The sequence below is a fragment of the Erythrolamprus reginae genome, chromosome 3 (assembly GCF_031021105.1).
Source record: "Erythrolamprus reginae isolate rEryReg1 chromosome 3, rEryReg1.hap1, whole genome shotgun sequence".
Lineage (NCBI taxonomy): Eukaryota > Metazoa > Chordata > Lepidosauria > Squamata > Dipsadidae > Erythrolamprus > Erythrolamprus reginae.
The window spans coordinates 185506285-185533961 of record NC_091952.1 but is presented as its reverse complement, the minus strand read 5'-3'; the positions used below and the strand labels follow the sequence as shown (position 1 = coordinate 185533961).

The following is a 27677-nucleotide window of genomic DNA, read 5'->3' as shown; positions in this document are numbered from 1 at the left end:
TCTATATTTCTACTATATATCTATAATATTTCTATTATACGTTTAGTAGATATCTATGATCACTTTTTAAAATGATTACAAGATTGTTAGAAATGGATATATATAAAATGGTTTTTATTGCATGAGAAGTAATCAAATGCTAATAAGGCAACTTAGTTACACTTATCAACTACCGTATATACTCGAGTATAAGCCGAGGTTAGAAAATGCAGTGGCTACTGGTAACTTATAAAAATGGAAACCAATAAAATTACATTAATTGAGACATGTTTTAGAATATTTATTTTAAAGAAAACCAGTAAACTAGCTCTGTAAATTTAAAAGAGGGTAAACAAATTAACAATATTAACAATAAATTAAAAAGTAAAAAAAGTAGCTCAATCAGCAACAAAGCTAAAACCTAAGAGTTAGAATCCTTCAAAACTGGATTCCTTCTCATCATTAATTGGATTTACATTATTGTTCTGTTTTTATATATGCTGTCAGCCACCCTGAGTCCTTGGAGAGGGATGGCATACAAATCCAATTAGATAGATAGATAGATAGATAGATAGATAGATAGATAGATAGATAGATAGATAGATAGATAGATAGATAGATAGATAGATAGATAAATCTGTATCCAAAGAAGAGCTTCAGCATTAGCTGCTGTGAGGTTATCAGCATGACCTCCAACTCTGTTATTGTTGTTTGTTGATTTTGTTGTTGTTTTTGTTGTTGCTGCTATATTTTGTCCATGTCAGCCACATGGTCTACTAATGAGTCTACAGAGAGGGGCTGCATACAAATCTAATAAATAATAATAAAAATAAATAATAATAATGACAAGAAGCTAAGTTCACCAGTTTCTTCCAAAGCCAGGCTGAGCCTCCAAGATTGTAAAAGTTGAAGCCAAGTGATTGTAATTCTCACCGGCCCAGAGTTTACAATGAAGCAACCACATTTAGCTGGAGAAAAATATGCAGACTCATCTATTATGCCTTAACGATCCCTTAAGCCCTTTGCTCAAACGGGGAACTGGAATAATTGCTAAAGGAGAGAACAGGAGCCAAACTGCACCTGGTGAACCACAAACACGTGCGGTGCGGTTTTGGCAAGGTGGATTTTTTCCGACAGGCTGGTCTCCTGGATGTACGGCTTTGACGGGCTATTTTAAATGACGAAATGACAGAGAACTTGTCTTTCGAAACACTGTGAAGCGGCTGTGGGAAGGGTGAGTTGCCTCCTTTCCCCGGCACCAGCAAAGTTGCCAGCCAACTGCTCCGACGGCGTGCGAGAGGGGAAAAGCCGGTGAGGTCGGGGGGGGATTCCTGCTTCATGAGTCCCCCCCCCCCGACCTCACTAGCTTCGCATCGTCTTTTCCCCTCTCGCACGCCGTCGGAGCAGTTGGCTGGCAACTTTGCTGGACCCGGGGAAGGGAAGGTAGCTGCCCTACCCTTCCCACAGCCGCGTCACTTGGAGCCCCCTTTTACTTCCCTCTTGGAGCTCCTGTCGGCATCTTGCAGCTGCCTTCCCTTCTCCGGGTCCAGCAAAGTTGCCAGCCAACTGCTCCGACGGCGTGCGAGAGAGGAACAGACGATGCGAAGCTGGTGAGGTGGGGGGGGGCTCATGAAGCAGGAATCCCCTCCCCCCTGACTTCCCATCGTCTGTTCCTCTCTCGCACGCCGTCGGAGCAGTTGGCTGGCAACTTTGCTGGACCCGGAGAAGGGAAGGCAGCTGCAAGATGCCGACAGGAGCTCCAAGAGGGAAGTAAAAGGGGGCTCCAAGTGACGCGGCTGTGGGAAGGGTAGGGCAACTGCGTGCGAGGAGAAAAAGGCGAGGGGAAGCCGGCGAGGTGGAGGGGGGGAGAGAGAAAGGGCGCATGCAGGCACCCTCTCTCTCTTCTTCCCCGCGACTGCCCCGATGGCGTGCAAGGGGGAAAAGGCGAGGGGAAGCCGGCAAGGAGGGGGGGGGAGAGAGAGAAAGGGCGCATGCAGGCACCCTCTCTCTCTTCTTCCCCGCGACTGCCCCGATGGCATGTGAGGGGAAAAAGGCGAGGGGAAGCCAGCAAGGTGGAGGGGGGGAGAGAGAAAGGGCGCATGCAGGCACCCTCTCTCTCTTCTTCCCCGCGACTGTCCCGATGGCGTGCGAGGGGAAAAAGGCGAGGGGAAGCCGGCATAGTGGGGGGGGGACTCGTGAAGCAGGAATCCACCCCCCGACCTCACCATCGCCTTTTCCCCCTCTCGCACGCCATCGGAGCAGTTGGCTGGCGCCTTTGCTGGAGCCAGGGAAGGGAAGGCACCTGCAAGAAGACAGAAGCTCCAGCTCTAAGAGCAAAGGCAAAGGGCTGGCGTCTTTGCTAGAGCTGGGGAGGAGGCAACTGCCCCACTCTTGCCACAGCCGCTTCGGTTGGAGCGCCCTTTGCCGCCACACTTTGCCCTTTCCCACACCCGCCCAAGCCAGCAATGTCTGACAGGCTCCCGCGGTGCGCCCTCTTGTGGTGATCCGGCGCTCTCTTGTGGTGACCCGAGTATAAGCCGAGGTCGGGTTTTTCAGCCCATTTTTGGGGCTGAAAAACTCGGCTTATACTCGAGTATATACGGTATATTTTAAAAGCTGCCCCCTTTTAAGGAAAAATCTGCATCAATATTTTAATTATATTGGAGCTTTTCCAACAATATTAGGATAGATTTTTTAATAAAAAACAAATTGATATAGTAATAAAGAAATGAAGTATTTTTCTTTGATATGGCTTCAGCTGGGATTCTGTTGTCCTAATACTTACAGCTTTATAAAGAGAAGTGAGAGAAAAAATTGTTGCAAGAATACATAATAACTTGTCTATCATCTAATCTAATATAAAGGTACATCTAATATACTCCCAAAAATATGGTAATTGGTAACCTGCCAATTACCGTATTTTTTGGAGTATAAGATGTACTTTTTTCTCTTCTAAAAGAGGCTGAAAATTTTGATGTGTTTTATACTCCAAATGTAGTCCCACCCACCTACCGACACCTGCATCCGTGTGTCCTCTTCCTGGCTGTAGAGGTTGCCACTGACAATGGCTTGTGTTTTGGGGCTCTGCATTACATTCTCAGCCTCCATATGCTTGACATGCGGTGCCCATAATGGTTACCTGGAACAGCTGCTACTTTCTCTTACCCTTCTGTGCTTTGCCTGCTTTTCTAATTGCTGTTCCCTCCAGTGATCAGCTGTGCTTTAGAAGCCCAGCCCCACCTCAAAATCAGCCAGCAAACTAATGTGCTGAAGCTGACCGGCTAAGGACTAGCCAGATGAATACTTGTTAGGCAGAATTCCCACCCACCCCTCTATTTCATCCACAAAAACTAAGGTGTGTCTTATACTCTGAAAACTACAGTAATCTGATTGAACCAGGTCCAAATTAGGCACCTCAACTTAAAAAGGAATTAATAGCCATCGTAGGTGCTTCTTTGAGTAGCTCACACATTGTGTTGAACTACAATTTATCCATTATTAATTGACAGTGGTTTGCCTTATAGATAACAATAAGATATAGACTTTGAATTATAAGCCACAGTAGTTGGATTTATATGTTGTGCTTAGCCACATAAAAGCCCAATGAACACAATGCAATGTTTCAATCCAGCCAGTGACAGTAGAACTAAATATGCCTTATTAAAAATTGAACTTAATTAAAGCAGAAGATAGAGTCTGTTGCACACTTCTTAAATATGCCCCCACTTCTGCTGTTGTATATTCATAAGTGCTCTTTACGCGATAGCTGAAAAATAAGGGTGTAGTGTTTTTCCTGCCTCTAATTACATGCCCAGAATGTTCTCTCTGCTGCTTATCTCTTATGAAAAGTAAGGCAAAAGAGAGTTAATCCCGGCTATAGGTGAAATTTATGAAAATGGACATCTAAATATGTAGAAACAGAAATATACAAATTTTTTTTTCAGTGAACTGTGTCACTATGCTGAAGCACATCCCCATTTTGGTGTTATATTTTAATAGAATTCACACTATCCAGCTGGTGTACTTCAGTTAAGAAAATGATATAAATGGAAAAATCTCCTTGATCTCTTGTACTCAGGGAGATAATACATTTTAATTGTATAAATTTTAAATAGAGATATAATCTTGTAGATAAAGATGAAATAATGTGCTTTTCACTATTTTGTGTAGCAAAAATATGTAACGTAGATTATTGTTTTTAATCCTGAATCAATTAAATCTCTGTGCAACATAAAGTTATAATTTGCTCGGCTTCCTTCCTTCCCCATGGATAGTGGTAGGGAAGAGGGAATGTCATTAACTAAGTTCCATGAGCAGTTTTTGTATTCCTTATATAATTATTACAGAAATCATACAGGCCCGTTTTTTCCTTAAATAAAGATTTATTTAACTGGATAATCTATATTCTTTGGTTGACTTGTTTTCTATACTTGTATAAGCTGAATTTGAATGTAATTCATTGTATATTTAATTTAGCAAATCATTCCTCAAAATCAATGGATACGTCGGATCCAGCGGAAGTAATAAAAGATTCTGAAGAAATAAAGAACACTGGAAATGTGGAAGAACAGAGCAATGGCATTAAGAAATCTACAAAAGAAATAAATGGCAATAATTCTGTCAGCAGTGAGACTTCGCCACAGGATTTGAATTCTAACGATGAAGGAACAACAGACACTTTGTGTGATTCCGATCAGATAACAGATGTTCCTAATACAAATAATCAGATGAAAGCCAAGGAATCTTGTGTACCTTCAGATCATGAAAACAGGACAGTTACAGGCAAACAGCAGATTCAGGACAAAACATCCAATTGTTTGGACTTTGAATTATCTAGTGATAGTGAAAGTGATAGTGGCCTAGAAACTAAAAAATCTTTATCCTCTTCTGCCTCAGACAGTGAAAATGAAGGGAAAAGAAGCTGGAAAAAGTCAAAGCATTCTGTGCAGGAAGAAAAGGGTGTACTTCTGCTGGGAAATGATACAAATGTTGAAAAAGATGGACAGTTGAATCACTCGGGAGACTCTGCATCTTCACTTACTGTCAATACCCATCCGAAAGCTTTGGATTTGGAAACACATGAGGAAATTGAACAAGATAGCCTTTATAGTCTAGGAAATGGTTGTGTAGACAAGAAGGAAGCAGAAACAGAGTCTCAAAATAGTGAGCAATCTGGCATAACTGTAGGAGAATCTTTAGATCAAAGTATGGAGGAAGAGGAAGATGATGACACAGATCATGATGACCATTTAATATATCTTGAAGAGATTCTTGTCAGAGTACATACAGACTATTATTCCAAGTATGATAAATATGTCAGAAAAGAAGCTGATGAACTTCCAGATATACGAAAAATAGTGCCAGAACTGAAACAAAAAGTATTGTCAGATGTTACCATATTATTTAGTGGATTATACCCTACAAATTTTCCCATAGAAAAAACACGGGAGCATTATCATGCTATTGCACTTGGAGCTAAGATCACAAAAACTCTTGTACTGAATGAAGATGACCCCAGTAAGCCAACCCACCTTATTGCAGCCAGAGCAGGTAAACAGAAAATAAAATTACTTTGAATTTGAAGAATGAGTCTCCCCTGGGTAGTTGTCATGTTTTTCCTTTGTTGTACTAATTAGATCCTTTAGTAAAATTATACACTTCTTTTGCACCGAGTTATAATTAAAATTAAATTTTGATTTTCATAAAACATAATACATCTGAAAATCAATTCTGCCATCATAACTGTAGTACAAATTCTTATTAAACAAGTTATAGGATAAATCTCAGAAAGTTAGTATTGTTTGTATACAGTATTTTAAGTTAGTGGTGCTCGTATATGTATAAAGTGTAGCAAGAATTAACTTACCACAAACATTTTATTTCCCAAACACTCATATTTGATTGTCTAAATAGGCACAGAAAAGGTTCGGCAAGCTCAGAACTGTAAAAATCTTCATATTGTAAATCCAGATTGGTTATGGTGCTGCTTGGAACGATGGGACAAAGTTGAGGAACAACTGTTTCCTTTGAAGGAGGATTACTTCAAAACACAAAGGTAATAATTGATTATATGGAGATTCTGTAGTTATGTGTGACTTGCTTGTTTTTAAAACTGAATGTCCTGCCTTTAGAAATAAAGTAAAATAAAAAGTTCAATAAACTTAGAAAAGACTAATAAAAATGGATCATGCAGTTAATAGTGGCAGTGGAAAGTTTATATTTTCAGATTTGCAAAATAAATATTTATTTCTTTATATCTATCTATCATTAGATTAGATTAGATTAGATTAGATTAGATTAGATTAGATTAGATGTCTATGCCACCCTTCTCCTTAGACTCAGGGCGACATAGATATTAATCCTCCCAGACAGGAAACATAACTAAATGAGCAAAATCTATTTAAATTTATTTTAAGGCTACATTAACAGAATCTTGACCTAAATATATGGGGGTTCTTAGAGAAATCAGATTATCCAGATCCATTTCAATCTGGATTCAAGATAAGTGAAACTACCTTGGGTAGATGGCTGAGTATTGTAGGCTTTGGGTAGGTGGGTGAGTATATGGTAGGCCATAAAAGAAGTGTAGCTCTTCTGGACATATTTGCTCTCAGCCTTGGTAGCACCTTTCATGGTATCCTTCTATAATAACTCTGGAGATTAGGAGTGGAGATATTTTTTTGCAGTAGAGCTCCTTTCAGAAATAACTTCAATTGGTATTGGAAAGAATCTAAAGTCCTTCATTATAGGGTGCTGCAAGACTCTGTTCTTTCATTCCTCTTCACCCACAACCCATAACATGATAAAGAACAATTTGCCATCAAAAGAGGCAATGTTGGAGGTGTGAACATTCTAAGAGTCATTTATTGCAAGATCAACTGGACTTGAAAAATAAACCTTACTGAGTTAATTTATGTTCCTCAGCCTTAGAAGGAAGCTCCCTTCAAGTGAGAGAATTGATTATTTTTAACTTACTTTAATAGAATCTCAGGCAAATCTATCTAGAATGATTACAAATAGTCCTCAATTTACAACTACAGTACAATTAAACCCAGAATTTTGGTCATAAATTGTTTTGGACATAAGTCAGGTTGCCATATGACTGGACTTAATTTTATAGTTTTATAACTCTATAACTATAAAATTCTTTTTAAATAAAAACCTATATAATATATAGTTTATATAAACTATAATAAAATTATAGAGTTATAAATAATTTTATATTTCTATGATGCTTATTAAGCAAGTTACAGCAGTCATTAAATGAATACAATGGTTGTGAGTCCATCTTATCTAATGGCCTTTTTTTCCTGAAAAATGACAAAAACTTGCAAAATATGATCACATGATCATGGAATCCTGCAACCTGCCAAAACTGTGGGGTAGAATAACAATTGTAATTTAGAGGATAGATCTTTTTTTTAACTTTATCATGACTTTGAATGCTCATTAAGCGATTGATTGTAAATTGAGGAACACCTGTAGTTGTAAGTTGAAGACCACCTGTAATTAATAAATGAGTTATTTACTTTTGAATGGATTGAGAATAATTGTGATTAGGCTAGGCCAATGATGGCGAACCTTTTTTGGTTCGCAAGCCAAAAGGGAGTGTGTAGGTGTGTTAGCATACCTTCATGTGCCCACCCCCCTTCCCTCCACCCTGCCCATGCACACCGCCCCCCATGCTGCCCTCCCCCCAACTGAATGCACACAAGCCTTTCTGAAGCCCCAGAAGTAGTGGTGGGTTCCTACTGGTGCGGTCCTGAGAGCCACACTGATAGAAACCCACTGATGATGCAATTTCTGGTGATCCCCCCCCCCCACTCTCCTGAGAAGGAGCTTCTCAGCTGTTCTTCAGATAAAGAATAAAGGTCAGCATTAAGACGAGGGCAGGTGGGAGGGCTTCTTCCGACATGGAGACGCTGGGAAAAAATCACCAAAAATTGCAACATCAGTGGGTTCCTACCAATGCGGCACTCTGCACTGCACTGGTAGGAATCCACTACTGTCCAGAGGTGGAAAAAAATCACCCAACAGACAAAATGGAACTGTGTTTTCCCAAAGTTCCGGTTTGTCTGTTAGGTAATTTTTTTGCCTGCGGGGCTTCAGGAAAGTTTCCTTGAAGCGTCTGGAGGGCGAAACGGCCTTTCCCAAGGCCGAAAATCAGCTGGCCAGCAGGTGCATGCATGCTGGAGCTGACACAGGGCAACACCTCGCGTGCCCTCTGATATGGCTCCGCGTGCCACCTGTGGTACACATACCATAGGTTCGCCACCATGGGGCTAGACCTACAGCCATCCTGTGCTGGTATGTATACTAATCTAAGAAATAGTGGTGGGAAGAATAAGGAACACAAACTTCATAGAAATAAGCAAGAGCTATATATTGATCTATGGGATTAGGTAACCAGAGCACTGGATAATTTAGCAATAGCATTTAGACTTATGTAGCATTACTTCGGTGATTTACAGTATAAGCATTATTTGCAAATTGTCCTCAAGAAACTGGATCCTCTCATTTTACCAACTTCAGAAGGATGGGTCAACCTTGAGCTCCATCAGGATCAAACTCCAAGCTGTAGCAGAATTTTGCCTGCAATGCTGCATTTTAATCACCGGGCCATCATTAACCACTCCTAGGGCAGTGTTTAAAGTGCAGTATTGTTCCAGCAAGCCTCTGCCTATTAATCCTACAGCACCTTGAAGAGAAGTTATGTACTTGGATGTTTGACCAATAAATAAATAAACAATAAATACTGTTTATTTGACCAATAAACAATAATAGATTTTGTTTTATGCCCTCTGATTAAACTCCAATAAATAATATTGACCTCTTTACAGAAACGAATTGCTTTTAGTTATTCTACAAATACAGAAAACGTTGTATAAAATGAAAACATTTTATGTGCAAATTTCTATATTGGTCCTGGATCTAGTCAGCCCTATGCAGTTAATAAATAGGGCAGTTAAAGTAGAGGTGAATACTAGCTGTTTCTTTTTTTTGTATACTTCTTGTCTTTCCTATTTTTGAATAACTTATTTATTTGATTTAATGTCTTTTTTTAATTAATTATACTATAAGTGTGCTCTCATAGTTGTTTTAAAAATGTGAGATGGAAGTGAAATAATTATCCTTTTTGTTTTTATAGCGCTTTCATATTAGTTCTTATACATATTTACATTCCCAAAATCAATTATTCTATTACAATGCAGATGATTTTCTCTTTATACTTTATATATCATTTTCAGGGGGGGAAACCAGGAAAAGCTGGTTGCTAATAGTGTTTTAAATATTTAATCTAACAGAGAGAACAGTCCTGCCATGTTTCCAGATATCCCTAGTGCTTTCCAGACTGCTCTTTTTCATCCAACTGCCATTCATCCAAAATGTCAGCCTGGGCCTGAAGTTCGACTTTATGATCCCAATACTGGGAAACTAATTAGGAAAGGATCTCAGAATTCCAACCAGTCTCCGTATATTCAAGCACCAGCTCCTCCTCTCACTTTACCAGTACACGGGGAACATTCTTTATTCAGGTACATAAATATATGATTTTCCTCTTTTCTATTACATTTAACATGGAAAGAAACAATTCCTACATATTTGTATTCAAAAAGTGCTTTATTACAAAACTGAAAAACAGTGCAGTGATCATTTTTAATACTTAATAAAATATTTGCAGTACCTTTATAAATAATTAAAATTTCTAATTTCTGTACATCTTGTTTTCAGTTAAAAATATGCAATTACGGCTGTGAATCTTTTATACAGGATAATATAATTTCTTACTTTTTCCTGTAATTGTCAGAAATATAGATAACCATTGTTATAATTTGTGACATAATAGATGTTATTTTAAAGGTGTGAGAGCTATGGCAACAGTTAATTAACAGTTAACTTTGATGTACTTTGCTAAACTGACTTATTTTATATTTTTAATTTTAGTAGCAAAATCTCACACTTCTAAACACAGTTTCTATTTTGATAACATTACCTGATAAAATATGAATCAGTATCTGTCCAAATAAAATTATAAGTACACAAAGCACTTTTAAAATATACATATGCTTTGAAGTCCTTTGTTCTTAATTCTTTTTGTTTTTATAAGTTCTTTCAGTGGTGGAGAGATTCCTAAACTTTACTTTGATACTGGCAAGAGAGGAGGCAGGAGGGCATTCTAATTGATATTTCCTTTAGAATTCTTTGAACTATGACAGATGGAATTCCAAATTGAGTAGTATGATTAATATATTTTTCCAATGCACAAATTTTGAAATGGTTGTTTATATTGTGCCAAAATTGGCATTTTGTTCAGTCCCAGTCATAACACATTTAATAAGGAGATCTAAATTTTCAGAGCTGTTCAACCACATCAACAGCTTTTTGATGAAGAAGAGATTCCAGCAAGTGAAAATGAAGAGCCTGGCCCATCCAAAAGGAAGCGCCAGCCAAGTATGTCTGAGACTATGCCACTCTATACTCTGTGCAAGGAGGATTTAGAAAGTATGGATAAAGAGGTAAGTAAAATAATTGTTCATTAAAAATTTTAAAAATTATTAATAGTGTGTAACGAGGCCATAACTTTGGTTAGGTACAATTATCTTGGATCTCCTTTTATTAATATGTCCCATGATGAGGAAATGACAGTTAAGCTCAAAGATAACTTCTTTTGTTTCCATTTATTTAATAGTAGTAATAATAATACATTTATTATGTTTATCCACTTTGAATGAGTTAACAAAAAAAATTTGGTTGTCTTAGCAGAAATTATTCCAAACAATGAATATTTTGAACTTTAGAGAAGTTTCTTTGCCAGGCGTAAAAGACGTATAGCAATTGCTATTTTTATAAATGAGAGCTCATGAATATCAAACTATTATTTAAATAAAAAATACATATTATAAGCAGCTCTGAATCAAATATGTGGAACACCAGCTGTAATATTTCAATACAAACTACCCCCAGTAGATCAATCCTACATCCAGATATCTTGTAATATTCTAAAATTTAAAAGCCCACGTAATAATGTAAAGTTTATCGATTCTCCAGAACTTTTCAATAAGGTATAAATAATAAACCTTACAGAAAAAAGTTATAAATTAAAAAGATGAAATGTGAAAATAACATATAGATAGTAGTGATGCAAATGCTGAGGTGTTTTACACCTCGTACTAATCCAAATTATTAATTCTACATTTTCAGAAATATAAAATCCAGCTTTCTGATTCCAGAGAGCCTTTAGGAGTACAGAAAATTTTCTTTTAGAATTTTCTTAGTTCCATGTCTGAAACCTCATCACGCGATGGATATGATTCCTTTTTTAATTTCCAAATACCCATTGTTCTTTTTCTGTCCCATGCTAATAATCTTTGTCCCATGTGAGATTTTTGAGATGTTTTGTTTAATTATTACTTATTGAAAAACCACACAAAAACAAAACCATCAGTATTTTTGCTTTGCCTACGTCGTTCATTGATGTTTAATACATTTTTTAAATTAAACCTTTCAATGAAAAAAATAATGTCCTGCTTTACATTGAAATTATCAATTAATTCTTAATATTGTTGCATTAATTTAAACGTTACATTCCATTGTTTAGAAGAGAGTGGAGTTAAAAGTAATAAATATGTTCCAAGTCAAACATGCAGATGTCACATTTTGAATATCCAAATTGAAAAGACATTGTTTAAAATGTATTATTTACATTAGTATTTTCCTTTTTTTCTGATATTCCCCCCACTCCCAACTAATATTCCTTCACAGGTTGATGATATTTTAGGAGAAGGTAGTGATGACAGTGACAGTGAAAAAAAGAAAACAGAAGAAGAAAAACAAGAACCACATAGTGCTATAAAAGAGACTCAAAATATAAAAGTGGAAGAAAGACCAGTATCAACATCATCAAGTGAAAGAAGTTTGACAGGCAGTATACCCAGGTATTTATTAACATTCTTAAATAAATCTTTCAACATACGTTTCTGGGTTTCAAACGCAGAAAGCAACAAGTTAAATGATTGCCAATAGTTCATTAAAGCCATGGGTATTTGTTTGCCTGTGTATATGAGGACCCAGATTGTGGGGGCAATATGCTGGCTCTATTAAAAAGTGCTATTGCTAACATGTTGTAAGCCGCCCTGAGTCTAAGGAGAAGGGCGGCATAAAAATTGAATGAATGAATGAATGAATAATGGAATGGTTTTATGGAAAAAGACGTAGTCGTCAGCTTATAGCCATTTGTTTGGTGACAGTTCATAATTACAGTGGTATTGAACAAGTGACTTGCAACTGGTCCTTACACTTACAGGTGTCACAGCATCCCCATGATCAAAAAAAATATATATCAATCATTTGACAACTGGAACGTATCTGTGATACATACACTGTTCTAGAGTCACATGATCACCATTTGCAATTTTCCTAGCGGGCTTCCAGCAAGCAAAATCAATAGAAGAAGCCAGGTTCGCTTAACAGAAATTGTGGTGATTTACCTTACAATTGTAGCAAAAAAAGTCATAAAACAACATGGCTCACTTAATAACTGCCTCATTTAGCAGAGCAAATTCTTGTCCCAATTGTGGTCCTAGGTTGAGACTACCTGTTTATCCTTCTTAATATATTATTGAAAGGTAAGCTACCTGAAATACAAGAAGATTATTAGGGATTTCCTAAAATATTAGCCTGCTTTCTCATTCTTGAAATCCTGTACCCATCTAAATGTTTATTACAAAATACCCCGTATAACAAAGAGGGGTTAGACAACCAAATTTGTTTCATAAAATTAATGTTAACACTAAACATACTTTCATGATACATTTTACTGTTATAGTTTAATTATTATGTTTTCTGATTCTTCATGACCTGATGGACATCATTAACCATGCTTTTGATTGCTTAGCATTTTCTCCAAAGACCTGTTTCCTAACATTATATTTCCAAAATATTTAAGATTTGGCTTCATTGTGTTGTTTTGTTCTCCAATGAATTGTGTTTACCGGTAGCCCAATCATCAGCATGTTCTCCATCAGAATCATTAGATTGCATAAGCATCTTCACCACTGCAAAAGGATTAGTATTAGCATAATGCTACAAATTGATGTGCATAATGAGAGATTGAAGTCTGATAAAAACAGAACATTGCCTCATAATAACATAATGTAAATTTTCCATACAACACGATTGAGGAACAGTTCCTTAAGTACTATCTGTGCTGGCAGCAAGTAATGCATTAAGAAGACCTTTGTCAAAGAAATGGGTGAAAAGGGAAGTCATATAGGGTTATCTTATTTTATTTGATACCGTTAAGAGGCTTCCCAACTCCAAATGATTCCGTAATGCATGTTGCAGGGGCTCAGCCACCATTCTTCCCCCAGGCCAGAGAGAAAAAGACAGATTTTCACTGACTTTCCAAAGGTTATTAAGGAGGAAGCTGTATAGAGCCTGGGCAGGGATGCTGTCCTAGAGAGCAAGTGCTACAACTGAGAACATACATGTTTTCCAGTGGAACAATTTATTAACTTCATCAAATTTGCTATCAGCTCACTTTTCTTTCTGTTGCTTGAAAGTTTTCATAGAGCTAAGAAAGTTATAAAACAGTAGCTTGCAAATGATACTAATATAATTTACTGAGCATCAGGCTTCAGAGTCTGAAACACATTATTTCTATTAAAAAGTAGTCTTAAATTGCTGTTCCACAATGTAATAAATCCTGTAATTATATAACAGGTATACAAATGGTCAAAATATTAAGTTAAAACCCAATTATTACAGACGTTTTATTGAAATCATAGAATCAGATACATGTTAATGAGGGAGGGGAGCTCCTAGTCTCCTGAGAAGTGGCCTAAGCTTAGGCAGGAGCCATACAAATTAATGTTACTCAGTAACAATAAAGCTTTTAGTGGTAAAAATTCTGGTGCCATGCTTCTAAATTTATTATGCATGTGATGATTTTATGAATCCCATCAAGCTACACACACTGCATATTATATTATTAAAGCAATATCAGCCTAGATTGATTAAAGTAAAGGTAAAAATAGTCATATATGATGATGACTGTTTCTCATCGTCTATCTCATCCCAGATCTATATTATACCAGTACATTTTTCCCCCAAAGTATTGCTGGTTTATTGATGAATAACATTGAATTTTAGTGTGTAGTTCTGCTTAATCGTGTTTTTCCTAAGAAAGGAGTTGATGCTTCCCAGGCATTCATTAGGTTGCAGTAGATCCAGCAATCCCAAATCACCTCCAGTTTTGTATCAATAAAGAAATGGATTGCAGCAGTTAATTATTTCTAACTGTGTCTTTAGAAAAATGGTCACCACCAGCTGTTCCATAATTTGGCTAAGTTGCCACTATTTCTTGCAAAATCTGAAACACTATTAAGCAAACATGACAGCTTGTTTAGAAGTAGAGAGATCAATGAATTATCATGAGATAATACTAGGCAAAGCCCCCAGTAAATACATCAGATAACAGCAGTAGATACAAATTTGCCAAATACAAAACTAATTTTATATTCATTTTCAGAGAATATTTCAGTAAGAGCAATTCTATGACTTCCACAAAGATAAAGTTTTTTTTTCAGGAGTTGCTTGCATTATATGAAAAGCACAATGCAAAATTATCTGAACTATATTCAAGGAAAAAATTTCAATCAATTGCCAGCTTGTGTTTCACTCTAGTGTACTATCTAATTGGCACAGCTGTTATTTGAATTAATTATATTTCCAGAAACTATAAAGTGATAGAAGATGCCAGTAGGCATGTATTAAGATAATCCTAGGATGTTGACAGAAAATGTGCTATTATGAGGAGCTTGCAGAAAACCTTAAATAAAATATTCTCAGAAGTCAGCAGTGCTAGAGCTCTTATTGCTATTTAGGAAACCAGATCAGAATCAGTTTTTAAATTTATATTTAGATTAATAGTTAATTCACAGTAATTAAAATTTGAATTTAAATCAGTGGAGATGGATAAGTGAATTTTGAAAATAATTAATTTCCAAAAGGTATATTTCAAAGCGGCTATTCTTTAAAAATAAGGCATTAAAAATCTGGCTATGTTCAAGGATTTTTGGAACTGTTGGCTTAAAAAATATTTAAAAGTCATTTTATTGAGCACTTTGGATTAAGACTGTAACAAATTATACAGGAGAACTTCCTTTAACTGCCATGTCAAGGTATTTTTACTGTCAACGTTATATATCAGCCCAGTAGCAATATATACTATTCCCATGGCTCCGCCATCCTCTGCTTTTCTTCGCTGTGACTAATACAGAGATGGCTTTTACACTGAATTTATTCTTCCTTTAAAAAAATGGAATTAGACATATGAAAAGGTACACTCTATCAAAGTTTTTTATTTCTTTAAATGTGGGCAAATCAATGTTATCATTATTCACACAATATAATAATATAAAGATGATGTGATTCAATAAAAAGTAATCATTTACTTAACTATGTCATTACCTTCTCTGGAAAATTGTTCACCCTTTTTCACCTGGTATTGCCCCTTTGACAGAAACAACCTCATTGTTATGTATAAGGTCCACTTTTGGTTTATCCTCAATCTCATGACCATTGATCTCATCCTGAAGCACCCTATGAACAGGGTGGGAGTGGCTTAACAGTCATGTGATTTGGTGGGGTGGCTTATTGGTCATGTGACTGCGTAGGCATGGTTCTTACTTACCTCACTGCCAATTCGCTTCCTCAAGATGGCGACCACATGCACAGTGCCAGAAACTCGGCTTCTGCACATGTTCAGAAGAAAAATAAAATAAAAATAAATCATTTTTTAAAAGCCCAAAACAAGATGGTGACCGCATGCAATGCTAGAAATGCGCCTTCTTCACATGGTCAGAAGAATTAAAAAAAAAAAAAAGTTGGCAGCACGCATAGAACAGCACTGACTGAGCCAGTTAGGTGATGTCATCATAACATCATCAGTGGGCCGCTACCAGTTCAGGTGAATCAATCCAAACCAGGACTTTTCCAAAATCATAGGCATCTCTAATCTTTCTGAAAGCCTCACAGTTCTTTTGATCTAAGAATAGTGGTACCAGACAGTTCCACAAGTGTAAATGCTAAGTAAATGTTCAAGGTTTCAATCAAACAGGTTCCTCCTAGAGCAGGAGTGTCAAACTTGTGGGCCATGGGCTGAATACGTCACGTGCTGGCTCCACCCTGCTTGGTTTAGCGAAGGGGGTAAGTTCCAATATGTCACATTATGCCATCATGATGACGTAAGTTTGACACCCCTGTCCTAGAGCCTCTCTAATGAAACCAACATTTGTAATTGATCTGGTGCACCAGATTCTAAGTTGGAGTATTAGGAGTGGTGAAAAATGTAGAAATATTGAAAACACTTCCCTCCTGAACCTTATTTAACCCTTTAACATATCAAAACATTTAAATATGTTAAAGGGTAAAATAAGGTTCAGGAAGGAAGGGTTTTCAATAGGAAAGTGAACACAAGAACAAGAGGGCACAATCTGAGGTTAGTTGGGAGAAAGATTAGAAGTAATGTGAGAAAATATTATTTTACTGAAAGAGTAGTAAATGCTTGGAACAAACTTCCAGCAGACGTGGTCGGTAAATCCACAGTAAATGAATTTAAACATGCCTGGGATAAACATATATCCATCCTAAGATAAAATACAAGAAATAGTATAAGGGCAGACAAGATGGACCGTGAAGTCTTTTTCTGCCGTCAATCTTCTATGTTTCTATGTACACTATACTTAATTAAAAATAAATTTATACTAAATATTTCTACACACAAAATTCACATTTTTTCATTCAAATCACACAATGGACTACAAAATGTAAATGTTGCATTATGTTCATTATATTCCCATTTATCAATATTAATATTAAAATGTTCATACCTATACAGGGGTCACAAGCGAAAGCTAGCTGATGATGATGTTGCCAGTGAATCAAGTAAAGGATCGAGCAATGAAGATGAAGAGGGTAGCAGCTCAGAGGCAGATGAAATGGCAGCAGCATTGGAAGCTGAATTGAATGATTTTATGTAACTGAATTTATGCAGTAGTGAGCTTGTTATTTGAGCTTTTTGCAACCACTCAAGATTTGAATGGGCAGGTATTTCCCATCACCTCCAAAAAAGTGTATATTTTGCAAATCGCATAGGAGGTGTAATGCATTATTTTGCAAGGTCTGAAATAGATGTTTTTAAGATACTAAAAGAATGTATACTTTTTTAAAAGGAAAAGTATTAAAGAGGGATTCAGTGTGATATGCCAAAGACATACGTTCTGTAAAATCTCCTTATACAATGGTGCAAAATTTTGAACTGAAAGGTTTTTTTTTTTAATTGTCATGACGGCTTTGGGAACCAAGCTTCAAAAAGAAGGATCTGAGGAATGTATTGCATGATTGAGCTAAAAGGTTAGCTGAGATGATTTTCTTCATAGTGAAATGTTACGGAATAAAAAAGTTTTTTTTTTTTTAAAGGAACATTTTATATTTGTATAGGAACTGAGAAGGCTATATGCAAGCTTTATGAATTCTGCACTTCATGTACCCATCGCTTGCTTGAGACAAATGTAATAATTGACTTTCATGTTTTGTTACTTTATGGATTAGTTGTATTCTTTAAGATTCCATTTAAATTTTAACCTCTGTAATTGCAGTTTAAACACGGGTTATTCTGTGTATTACTGTACTGCCATTTAAAAAACCTTTTATTTTCTGCTGTATTTGAAGGGAATGGCTGCAAGCTAATTCTAGATAGTATTTTATTTCTTTGAAAGAAGAGATGTAAAGTTTTTTGTACATTCTATTTCATATTTGATCTACAAAACAGATTCTTTTCATTTAATAAAAGACATTTTATAAGCTGTGGTTTCAAGTCATGAATTGAAATGTTAATTTCCTAAGATGTATCTTTTCCAAGATTAGATATAATGAATTCTTAACTTTATTTGAATGAAATCAAAGCATAATAGGTTTTTTTCATGCTTTCTATCTAATCTATTATGTTAGCTTATCTATATCAGTTCAGTCATAGAGTTCTTAATGTGTTTGAATAGATGCTTTATTTTAAGTAATTACTTTTCAAAAAGCACTTGTTGAGAGGAGGTTTTTAATTTTTAATAAAACAAATATCAACAATAAATATCTTTAAATGATATTAGGAATTAATTTATAATTGAATTGTGCTTTCATACAAGTACAGTAACACCTCATGATACGAACTTAATTGGTGCAAGGAGGAGGTTCGTAAGATGAAAGATTCATAAGACGAAACATTGTTTCCCATAGGAAACAATGTAAAGTCAATTAATCCGTGCAACCAAAAAAAAACCCCGTAAAAAAACGGCTTTCGGCGACTGCTGGGAAGCCGCGCGGCTGTTTTAAAAGGTGACAGCCGGCCTGGGGGGCTTGCCAGCACCCCCCTGAACCCGGGTTCGGGGGGGTGCTGGCAAGCCCCCCAGGCCGGCTGCGACCTTTTAAAACAGTCGTGCCGCTTCCCAGCTATCTCCCAAAGCCGAACGCGGAAGTTCGGCTTTAGCGTTCGGCTTCAGGAGACAGCTGGGAAGTGGCGCGGCTGTTTTAAAAGGTCGCAGCCGGCCTGGGGGGCTTCCCAGCAGCACCCCGAACCGGAGGGGTGCTGGCAAGCCCCCCAGGCCGGCTGCGACCTTTTAAAACAGCCATGCCGCTTCCCAGCTGTCTCCTGAAGCCGAACGCTAAAGCCGAACTTCCGCGTTCGGCTTTGGGAGACAGCTGGGAAGCGGCGCGGCTGTTTCAAAAGGTCGCAGCCCGCCTGGGGGGCTTCCCAGCAACCTCCCGAACTGAACCCGGGGTTCAGAAAAATTTTGCCTCTTCTTACGAACTTTTTTCGAGTTACGAACCGGCGTTCGGGAGGCTTCTGGGAAGCCCCGCCGCCCGGCTGTCACCTTTTAAAACAGCCACGTGGCTTCCCAGCAGTCTCCGAACGCCGGTTCGTAACTCGAAAAAAGTTCGTAAGAAGAGGCAAAATTTTTCTGAACCCCAGGTTCGTATCACGAGTTGTTCGTAAGACGAGGGGTTCGTATCTTGAGGTACCACTGTAATTTACCTAAGTGGAATGTTTGTCTGTAATCCACAATCTTGCATTCTCCAGATAAATTTCAGTTGAAACTGTCTGTTATATCTCCTTAAATAATGCCATATACTTCATTGATGTTCTGTCCAAGAGAAAAGAAAGATCTAACATAGTATAGTTACTTATTATGTATTAGTAAATAACTCTTTTTAAAGTATCTTTCTGGTTGAATAGATTGATATAAAATGTGCTAATGTCTATAAAGTAAATTCATTTTGTTGGCAAGGCAACTACGCATGCTGCTTATTAGTAAAATTGATCTTGATTTTAAATGAGCTAAAATTTCTTCCTTTAGTTGTAGTTAAAAAGTGGGATGTCAGCACCAATGCTATAATTACTGCATAGAGTGTCCTAACATTTTTTTTTATGAACCGATAAATGACATTATTCACTAGGAGCAAAAGAATAATAGAATAATAGCGTTGGAAAGGACGTTGGAGGTCTTCTAGTCCAAACCCCAATTCTAAATGTTTGCATATGCTTTGCCACATAACATGTAATATCTATGGGAACCTTTCTTGCTAGAATTTGCTTGAACTTCTTTTTTGCATATATACTGTTAGTTTTGCAATTACTGCATATTTTCCATTTGTTGCTAATCAGATATTGCTGGTACTACATCTTTTACTTTTCCATTATTTTAAATAAGGAGACCAGCCATGGCTTTCAAATGCAGAAAAGGCAATACTGTTATGGGGCAGACTTGTAGGGCATCTTGTCCGGGGATTCCCAATCTTACAGATACACTGGTTCAAAACATATTTAAAACCACAAGTATCCTGCTCCTCTCCTTCAAAGTAGATGTGATAAAAAGTAGCAAAACTAACATGGAGTTGAAATTATTTCCAAACAACATTGTTCGATATACATGTACTATAGTGTGTGTTTACTTGTAAGGTTGCCAAAGATGAAGCTACTCTGAAAAATTTTCATATATTGAAATGAATGGCTGTGGATGCTTTGGGGTATCTATGGGAAATAATCTGAAAAGTCAAAATGGTGGTTGTGATGGTGCAATTGAAACCTCATCTGGTGTTTAATGTCCCTAACTCTAACCCAATACTTAAAGGAGAAGATCAGGAGAAAATAGAGCAATAATTAGATGAAAATGGATGAATGTTGAAACAACTTGCAGATGACAACACAGCCCAGATGATCAACTTTTGCTGAGGTTCTCAATGGTCCTATTGAGTGGGGCTTCATCTCATGATCACAGATTTCTCTTTTTAATGATTTTTATTAAATATAAACATTAAAAACATTAAGAGCAAACATATATACAAACAAAATGACACATTTACAAATATACATATCAATCTCTTTGGCATTTCTACAGTACATTGTCTTAATGTTAAATTTGGATTTATATATAGTTCATATAAACTGTATTTCCTTTACAGTTTTTATCTACTTATCTATTGGTAAGTATATATATCCATTACATTCAAAGTTATAAAATCCTATATTCTTTAATTAAACATTAATATATACATTTATACATCGTTCTTCATTTATTCTTCCTGTCCAAGTAATTATAGAACAAAATATTCTGAAACTTCTTTCTGATTTAATTCTATTGTCAACTTATTTAATTCTGTGCATTCTAAAATTTTCCTAATTATGTTGTTAGTTGGTATATCACCATGTTTCCAATGTTGTGCCAGGGATATTCTCACTGCTGTCAATATATGTAATATAATATACCAATATTTTCTTTCTATTTTTTGATTAAATATTATTTATTATTTGGATTTGTATGCCGCCCCTCTCCGAAAACTCGGGGCGGCTCACAACAAGTGAAAAGACAATCCAATACATAATCCAATTTAATTAAAATATTATAAATTTAAGAAAAACCCCTATACTAACATACACACACACAAGCATACCATATATAAATTCAACGTGCCCAGGGGAAGATGTTTAGTTTCCCCATGCCTGACGGCAAAGGTGGGTTTTGAGGAGTTTACGGAAGGCAGGAAGAGTAGGGGCAGTTCTGATCTCCGGGGGGAGTTGGTTCCAGAGAGTCGGTGCCGCCACAGAGAAGGCTCTCCCCCTGGGGCCCGCCAACCGACATTGTTTAGTTGACGGGACCCGGAGGAGGCCCACTCTGTGGGACCTAATCGGTCGCTGGGATTCGTGCGACAGAAGGCGGTCTCGGAGATATTCTGGTCCAGTGCCATGAAGGGCTTTAAAGGTCATAACCAACACTTTGAATTGTGACCGGAAACTGATCGGCAGCCAATGCAGACTGCGGAGTGATGGTGAAACATGGGCATACCTGGGTAGGCCCATGACTGCTCTCGCAGCTGCATTCTGCACGATCTGAAGTTTCCGAACACTTTTCAAAGATAGCCCCATGTAGAGAGCATTACAGTAGTCGAACCTCGAGGTGATGAGGGCATGAGTGACTGTGAGCAATGAGTCCCGGTCCATATTCCTATTAAAATACTTCTAGTTTCATATTAATTTTCTGTTCGGTTATTTCTTTGAGCGAGATCTTTTTCCAGAATTTTTTTATTATTGGGCTGGTCACCACATATGATAGTATGTTCCATTTATGTGTTGGCATTTCCAATATTTGGGGTTCATATTTTGATACATTTTGGCCAATCTCACTGATGATAGATGCCATCTGTAGTACATTTTATAAAGGTATATGAGGCTGCTTTTGTTAATTTATAATTTTTACTCCAAATTTTTCCCATTGGTCCAAGTTAATATTATATCCAAAATTATTAGTCCAACTAATCATATTACGCTTAGTGATTTCTTCCTCCATTTTATAAGTTAGTAAATATTTATAAATTTTTGTTATTTTTTCCCCGGGCTCCAATAAGATTTTATCTAATCCTCATTTCTCGTTTGCTATTCCAAATTTTCTTTTATCTTCCTTTAATCTAAATCTAGTATGGCCGATAGTCAATTTTGATTCCTTGTTCGTTCAGAGTTTCAATATCTTTTAAATTTCCTTGTACATCTAGAATTTCTGCATATCTGACCATTTTATGTTTGTCTATTGTGTTGGGGTGATTAATTGCTTCCATACTGGAGGAGTTGGGGTTTCTTTATAATGTTGGTGTTTTATTTTTGCCCATGTTTTATATAGTGATTCTCTAATTTTGTTGTTTTTGAAATAGTGTGTTTTGTGTTTTTCATCCCATAAGAACCTGTGTCATCCAACCTTTATATCATGTCCCTCGAGTATTAGTATTCTTTTATTACTAAAAAGTATCCAATCCATTATCCATTGCAATATAGCTGCCTGGTAATAAATTTCCTAGTCTGGAAGTCCAAAGCCCCCTTGCTTTCTGTTACCCTGCAAATATTTTAATTTGATTGTTGTTGTTTTCCCTACTCAAATTTTGATATCCTGTTTAAAGTTTCAAAATATTTTCTATCTAATTTTATTGGAATGGTTTGGAACAAATAAAATAGGTTTGGCAATACAGAGATCTTAATAGTTTCACATGGTACACATTGTCAGATGTGAAAAAACAAAACAATGTATCATGAACATGTAGATATTACCTATGTAAGGCTGAGCATTATATGTTGTAGAAGAAGAGAGAAGGGACAAAGGATGGAGGAGGAGAAGGAAGAAGAAAGGAAAAGAAAAGGAGGAAAGAGGAAAGGAAGAAGAGGGGGGGAGGAAGAAGAAGAAAGAAAGAAGAAGAACCATATTTTTGGAGTATAAGACGCACCTAGATTTTAGAGGTGGAAAACAAGGAAAAAAGTATTCTGAACCAAATGGTGTAGTAATATATTATTTAATAAAATACCAGTGTAGCAGAATACTTTTTACAACCATGTATACCTTTTATAACCATTTACACTTTTTATAAACTTCAAACTTGACAGCTTTAAGACTTGTGGACTTCAACTCCCAGAATTCTTTCTCCAGGCATGCTAGCCCAGGAATGGGAGTTGAAGTCCACAAGTCTTAAACTTGCCATGTTTGAAGACCCTTGCACCCCTGACGCCTAACCCATGGGTCTTCAAACCTGACAGCTTTAAGATTAGTGGACGTCAACTCCCAAAATTCCTCCTCCAGTCATGCGAGATTGGGTAATTAGAAGGCAAAACTATGGGACATTTTTCGCCCATTTTTTTACAAAAATAGGAGCATTTTTGCCTTCCCCCGTCCCCAGGAGCTCTCTGCAGGCTTCCCAGACCCTCTGTCCGAAAATGGGACAACAAAAAATGGCTGTATTTAGTGTGTAAGACACACCAACATTTCCAGCCTCTTTGGGGGAGTGGGGCAAGATGGATCTTATACTCCAAAAAATACGGTAGCTCATTATAGTTGTTAGAAAATGCAGAGCAAAATTCTTGTAAGCAATTTCTCTTCAGTTTTATATTTTGGCTGTTTCTCATATTTTTACAGCCTTTAGTGCTTGTGTTATCTTGGCAAGCTTTTTTCCCTGAACTGAAACTGCGTTTACACTGCGGATAAGGTCATGAAGCACTGCAAAGCCTGCTTTCCTTTAACTTAGAGCAGATGGCTCGCCTTTAGAGGTACCAGTAACAGAATCTGGAACCTAAAGACATTTTCCAACCTGCCTTATTTTTTTTTAACAGCCCTCCATAATAACAAGGATCACATGCTGTTATAAAAGGGTGATAAGGGCTAATAACAACACAAAGTTTATGCAGCACTGTAAAAGAGAACAATCGCGGCCAGGCTCTCTGAGGCTAAGTGTGTTTAGCATCCTGTGACTGATAAAAGGAAGTCGATAGTCCTGTAAGTCCTAGTAATGTATCGCCTTGGAAGCTAACAACACCAGATAGCACTGAGAAGTTATTAGCTTTCTAAGTTGTTATATCAAAGGGTAGACTGTAAATCTGGGCTGCATTTTTCATCCATTGAAATTCATAACACATTTTGAAATATACTTTTTCAGCAAGCTATGTGATAAAGAAACATGCAGGCGCTCTCGAAAATTATTGTGCAGTGATTTATTTGAGAACGACACTTATTGAAATGTCACTTTGAAGAATACCAATTATATTTTGTTCTTTTCTCCATAGTAGAACTTAGCGTGGGTTTACATGTAGCAGTTATTTCTCAACTGAAGGCCACTTATTTGACTGACTGACTTTCAGAGAACGTCTGTATTTTTGCACTTTGCAAAATTTTGTGTAGAAAGAGGCTTGAAACGCTTAATTTTCCTTTATATTCAGCATAGGGTATACAGTCCAGGAAAATTATATGACACAAAGCTGGATATAGCACACCAAGTGTTTCTTTGCAGTCCCCATGCTATCTCCAAGCTTTTGTGAAGTTCTGATTTAAACTTTAAGCTAAAATATATCAAATCTCATCAGAAAGAGACCTGCAGTTTGTAAACGATGGTTTATGTTTTGATGTGTTGATTATAATATTTAGTAAAATATCTTTAAATAAACCACCATTTACTTTTGTACACACCTGTTTGATTCTACTGTTACTGAGTTCTATAGTCTTCTAGGGCAGTTGATAATGGTTTTTATTCTGTAATAGTAGTATTCTTTACCAGAAATAATTCATTATACATTCCTCTATTAGAAGTCACACGTCAAATCAGCGTTTTGCAGTTTTTTCCCCTCGGGGTTTTATGGCAACACAGTTATATCTTCTGATTAGTTTAATCAGTCTTTTAAATGGCCTTTTTAATTGTACTTAAAATTCATGACTCAGTAAAGCATAAGAATATAGTTTCAGGAATTGTTTTTCAGAAGAGTAAATACTGTATTCCCTTCTAACAATGTTGATCTGGTTCTACATGTTCCTCTAGACTAGGGATGTCAAACTCACGTCGTCACGACGGGATCACGTGACTTTCCCCCCTTCATTTAACTAGGCATGGGTGTAGCCGGCGTGTGACATATCCAGCCCATGGGCCATGAGATTGACAGCCCTGCTCTAGACTGTTCTTGTACTTAGACCTAACTAATATCAAGGATCCATCCATTTCACAGAATGGTTGCAGCTCATGTAAATATTTGCTTGGAAAAGTTGCTTTAGGGAGTTATTTATTTTATTTATTAGTTTGTCAAACATGTACAAGATAGCAGTTATGAATATGAACATGGACATGAACGAAGGAAATGAATACAAATAAATGAGGACAATAGGACAGGGATGCACACTGGTACGCTTATGCACCCCTCCTTTATGGACCTCTTAGGAATGGGGTGAGGTACACAGTAAGTAGACTGTTAAATGTTGAAGCTGTGAGGGTTCGAGGATGTAACAACAGAATCGGATAGAGCATTCCAGGCATTGACCACTCTGTTGCTGAAGTCATATTTTCTGCAATCGAGTTTTGAGTGGCTTACTTTGAGTTTTTATCAATTGTTTGCTCCTGTATTAGTGAGGTTGAAGCTGAAGACGTCATTGACAGGTAAGATGTTGTAGCAGACAATTTTGTGCACTATGCTTAGATCAACCCTCAGGTGGTGCAGTTCCAGATTGTCCAAGCCCAAAATTTCAAGCCTGGTGGCATAAGAAATTCTATTATGAGTAGAGGAGGGGAGTACTCTTCTCGTGAAATACCTCTGGATCTGCTCAATCATATTAATGTCTGATATAGAGTGGATTCCAGACAGTCGAGCTATATTCTAGAATTGGTCTGGCAAAGGTTTTGTATGCCCTAGCTAGCAATACAATTTTGCAAGAGAAAAAGCGTTGGAGGACAGGAGGAAAAGGGGGACATGATCGAGACATTTAAATATATTAAAGGGTTAATAAGGTCCAGGAGGGAAGTGTTTTTAATAGGAAAGTGAACACAAGAACAAGGGGACACAATCTGAAGTTAGTTGGGGGAAAGATCAAAAGCAACATGAGAAAAGATTATTTTACTGAAAGAGTAGTAGATCCTTGGAACAAACTTCCAGCAGACGTGGTAGATAAATCCACAGTAACTGAATTTAAACATGCCTGGGATAAACATATATCCATCCTAAGATAAAATACAGAAAATAGTATAAGGGCAGACTAGATGGACCATGATGTCTTTTTCTGCCGTCAGACTTCTATGTTTCTATGTTTCTATGTAAAATTTGGTTAACAATTCTTAATGCCTTTTTGGCAATGCTGTTCAGTGAGCTCTGGGGCTTAGATTATTTGAGATGAGTACTCCTAGGTCCTTGACAGAGTGAGGGTCTTCTGTGACGTCGTTTCCACCCAACTTGTATTTGGTGTTTTGATTTTTATTGCCAATGTTTAGGACTAAGTATTTATTAGTTGAGATTTGGAGCTGCAGATCTGTTTAAATATATATTTTGATTCTCCTTTCCTTTTGGTCTATCCCTCAACAAAAGAGGAGAAGAAGAGGATAATTTCCTGAACCACACAGTCAATACTTCCCTTTTCCCTGGCAATGCAGACCAGTGGTGGGATTTTAAAATGTTTACTACCAGTTTACTATGGCTTGGCTTGGTGGGCGTGACAGGGGAAGGATACTGTAAAATCTCAATTCCTACCCCACTCCAGGGGAAAGTTACTACCAAATCCCTATTTCCTTCAATCAGCTGAGACTCATATGCAGAAAATAGATGGAGGCAGAGCAAGTCAGCAGTGGTATTTACCAGTTCTTCGAACTACTCAAAATTTCCCCTACCGGTTCTCCAGAACTGGTCAAACCCTGCTGAAACCCACCTCTGATGCAGACTGTAGGAGCATTATCCCACATCGGCTGGGGATAGAGGAAGTTATTCATTTATTAATTGGATTTCTATGCCGCCCCTCTCCAAAGACTCAGGATGGCATAGAAATCCAATTAATAAGTAATTAATAAATAATTTAGTATTGTTATACTAAACAAATGATTTCTCTTGGGTGATGGCAGCAGGAATTGCACCAATCCATTGCATCAAAGTAGGAAGTGCAGCTAGATAGTGCATAAAATGAGAAGGTTTCTGGGAAACAGGAAACCTCTCAACTTTTCACTCTGTAGATTTAGTCAAGCCACTACAGCTATAGAGAAGAAAGTCACAATATGTGCCAGCAGCTTGAGTGTGTAGCTTTGATACGGGTGATCCTGACTTCTCCATTCAACTTAAGCCTCTGTCTCTTTCTCAGAGGAAGAGTGTAATGACCAGTTTACAAAAATACGATCAACTGACTGGGTGATACCCTTGCTTATAGTTACATAAAAGAAGACAATGGGATGTTCCTAACTCCATTTCCACATAGTTGTCTTTGTCCTGCTATAGTATGTTGTGGTTAGCTCTGGCCCAGCTCCTGCCCCAAGGACTGTGGATGTGGGGGAGACATCTACATGCTGCAGGCCTGTTTTGCCCCCGGTGGAATCTGCTGATGAAGGCTCCTCTGACCAAGAAGACATGAGTGACAGGGAGGAGGAGAGTGGGGCAGACAGCTCAGAAGGAGATCAATTATCTAACTCCTCCTTGGATTCAGAACAAGAGTTAATGATACAGCCACGCATGTGGGGAGCGATGCATAGGCAGCAACAACTGAGAGATTATTATCAAAGAAAATGAGGCCACCTGTGGTTGGGTGGGGCTGTGGTAATTAGTGAGGCTGCTATAAAGAGCAGCCTGTGGGTTTGGCCATTGTGGAGGATTATCTGATCGTTGT

At 37.3% G+C, this 27677-nt stretch overlaps 1 protein-coding gene across 3 annotated transcripts in view; it reads left to right on the top strand.

The window, feature by feature from the left end:
- Positions 1-17844, top strand: part of CTDP1 (CTD phosphatase subunit 1) — a 41790-nt gene extending 23946 nt beyond the window's left edge. For all 3 annotated transcript variants that reach the window (XM_070747422.1, XM_070747423.1, XM_070747424.1), the window contains exons 8-13: positions 4456-5529; positions 5893-6034; positions 9285-9515; positions 10337-10496; positions 11743-11915; positions 16880-17844. In XM_070747422.1, the coding sequence (XP_070603523.1) occupies positions 4456-5529; positions 5893-6034; positions 9285-9515; positions 10337-10496; positions 11743-11915; positions 16880-17021 (1922 nt within the window). In that variant the 3' untranslated portion in view covers positions 17022-17844. The remainder of the gene's footprint in view (positions 1-4455; positions 5530-5892; positions 6035-9284; positions 9516-10336; positions 10497-11742; positions 11916-16879) is intronic.
- The last annotated feature ends 9833 nt before the right edge of the window (positions 17845-27677 follow it).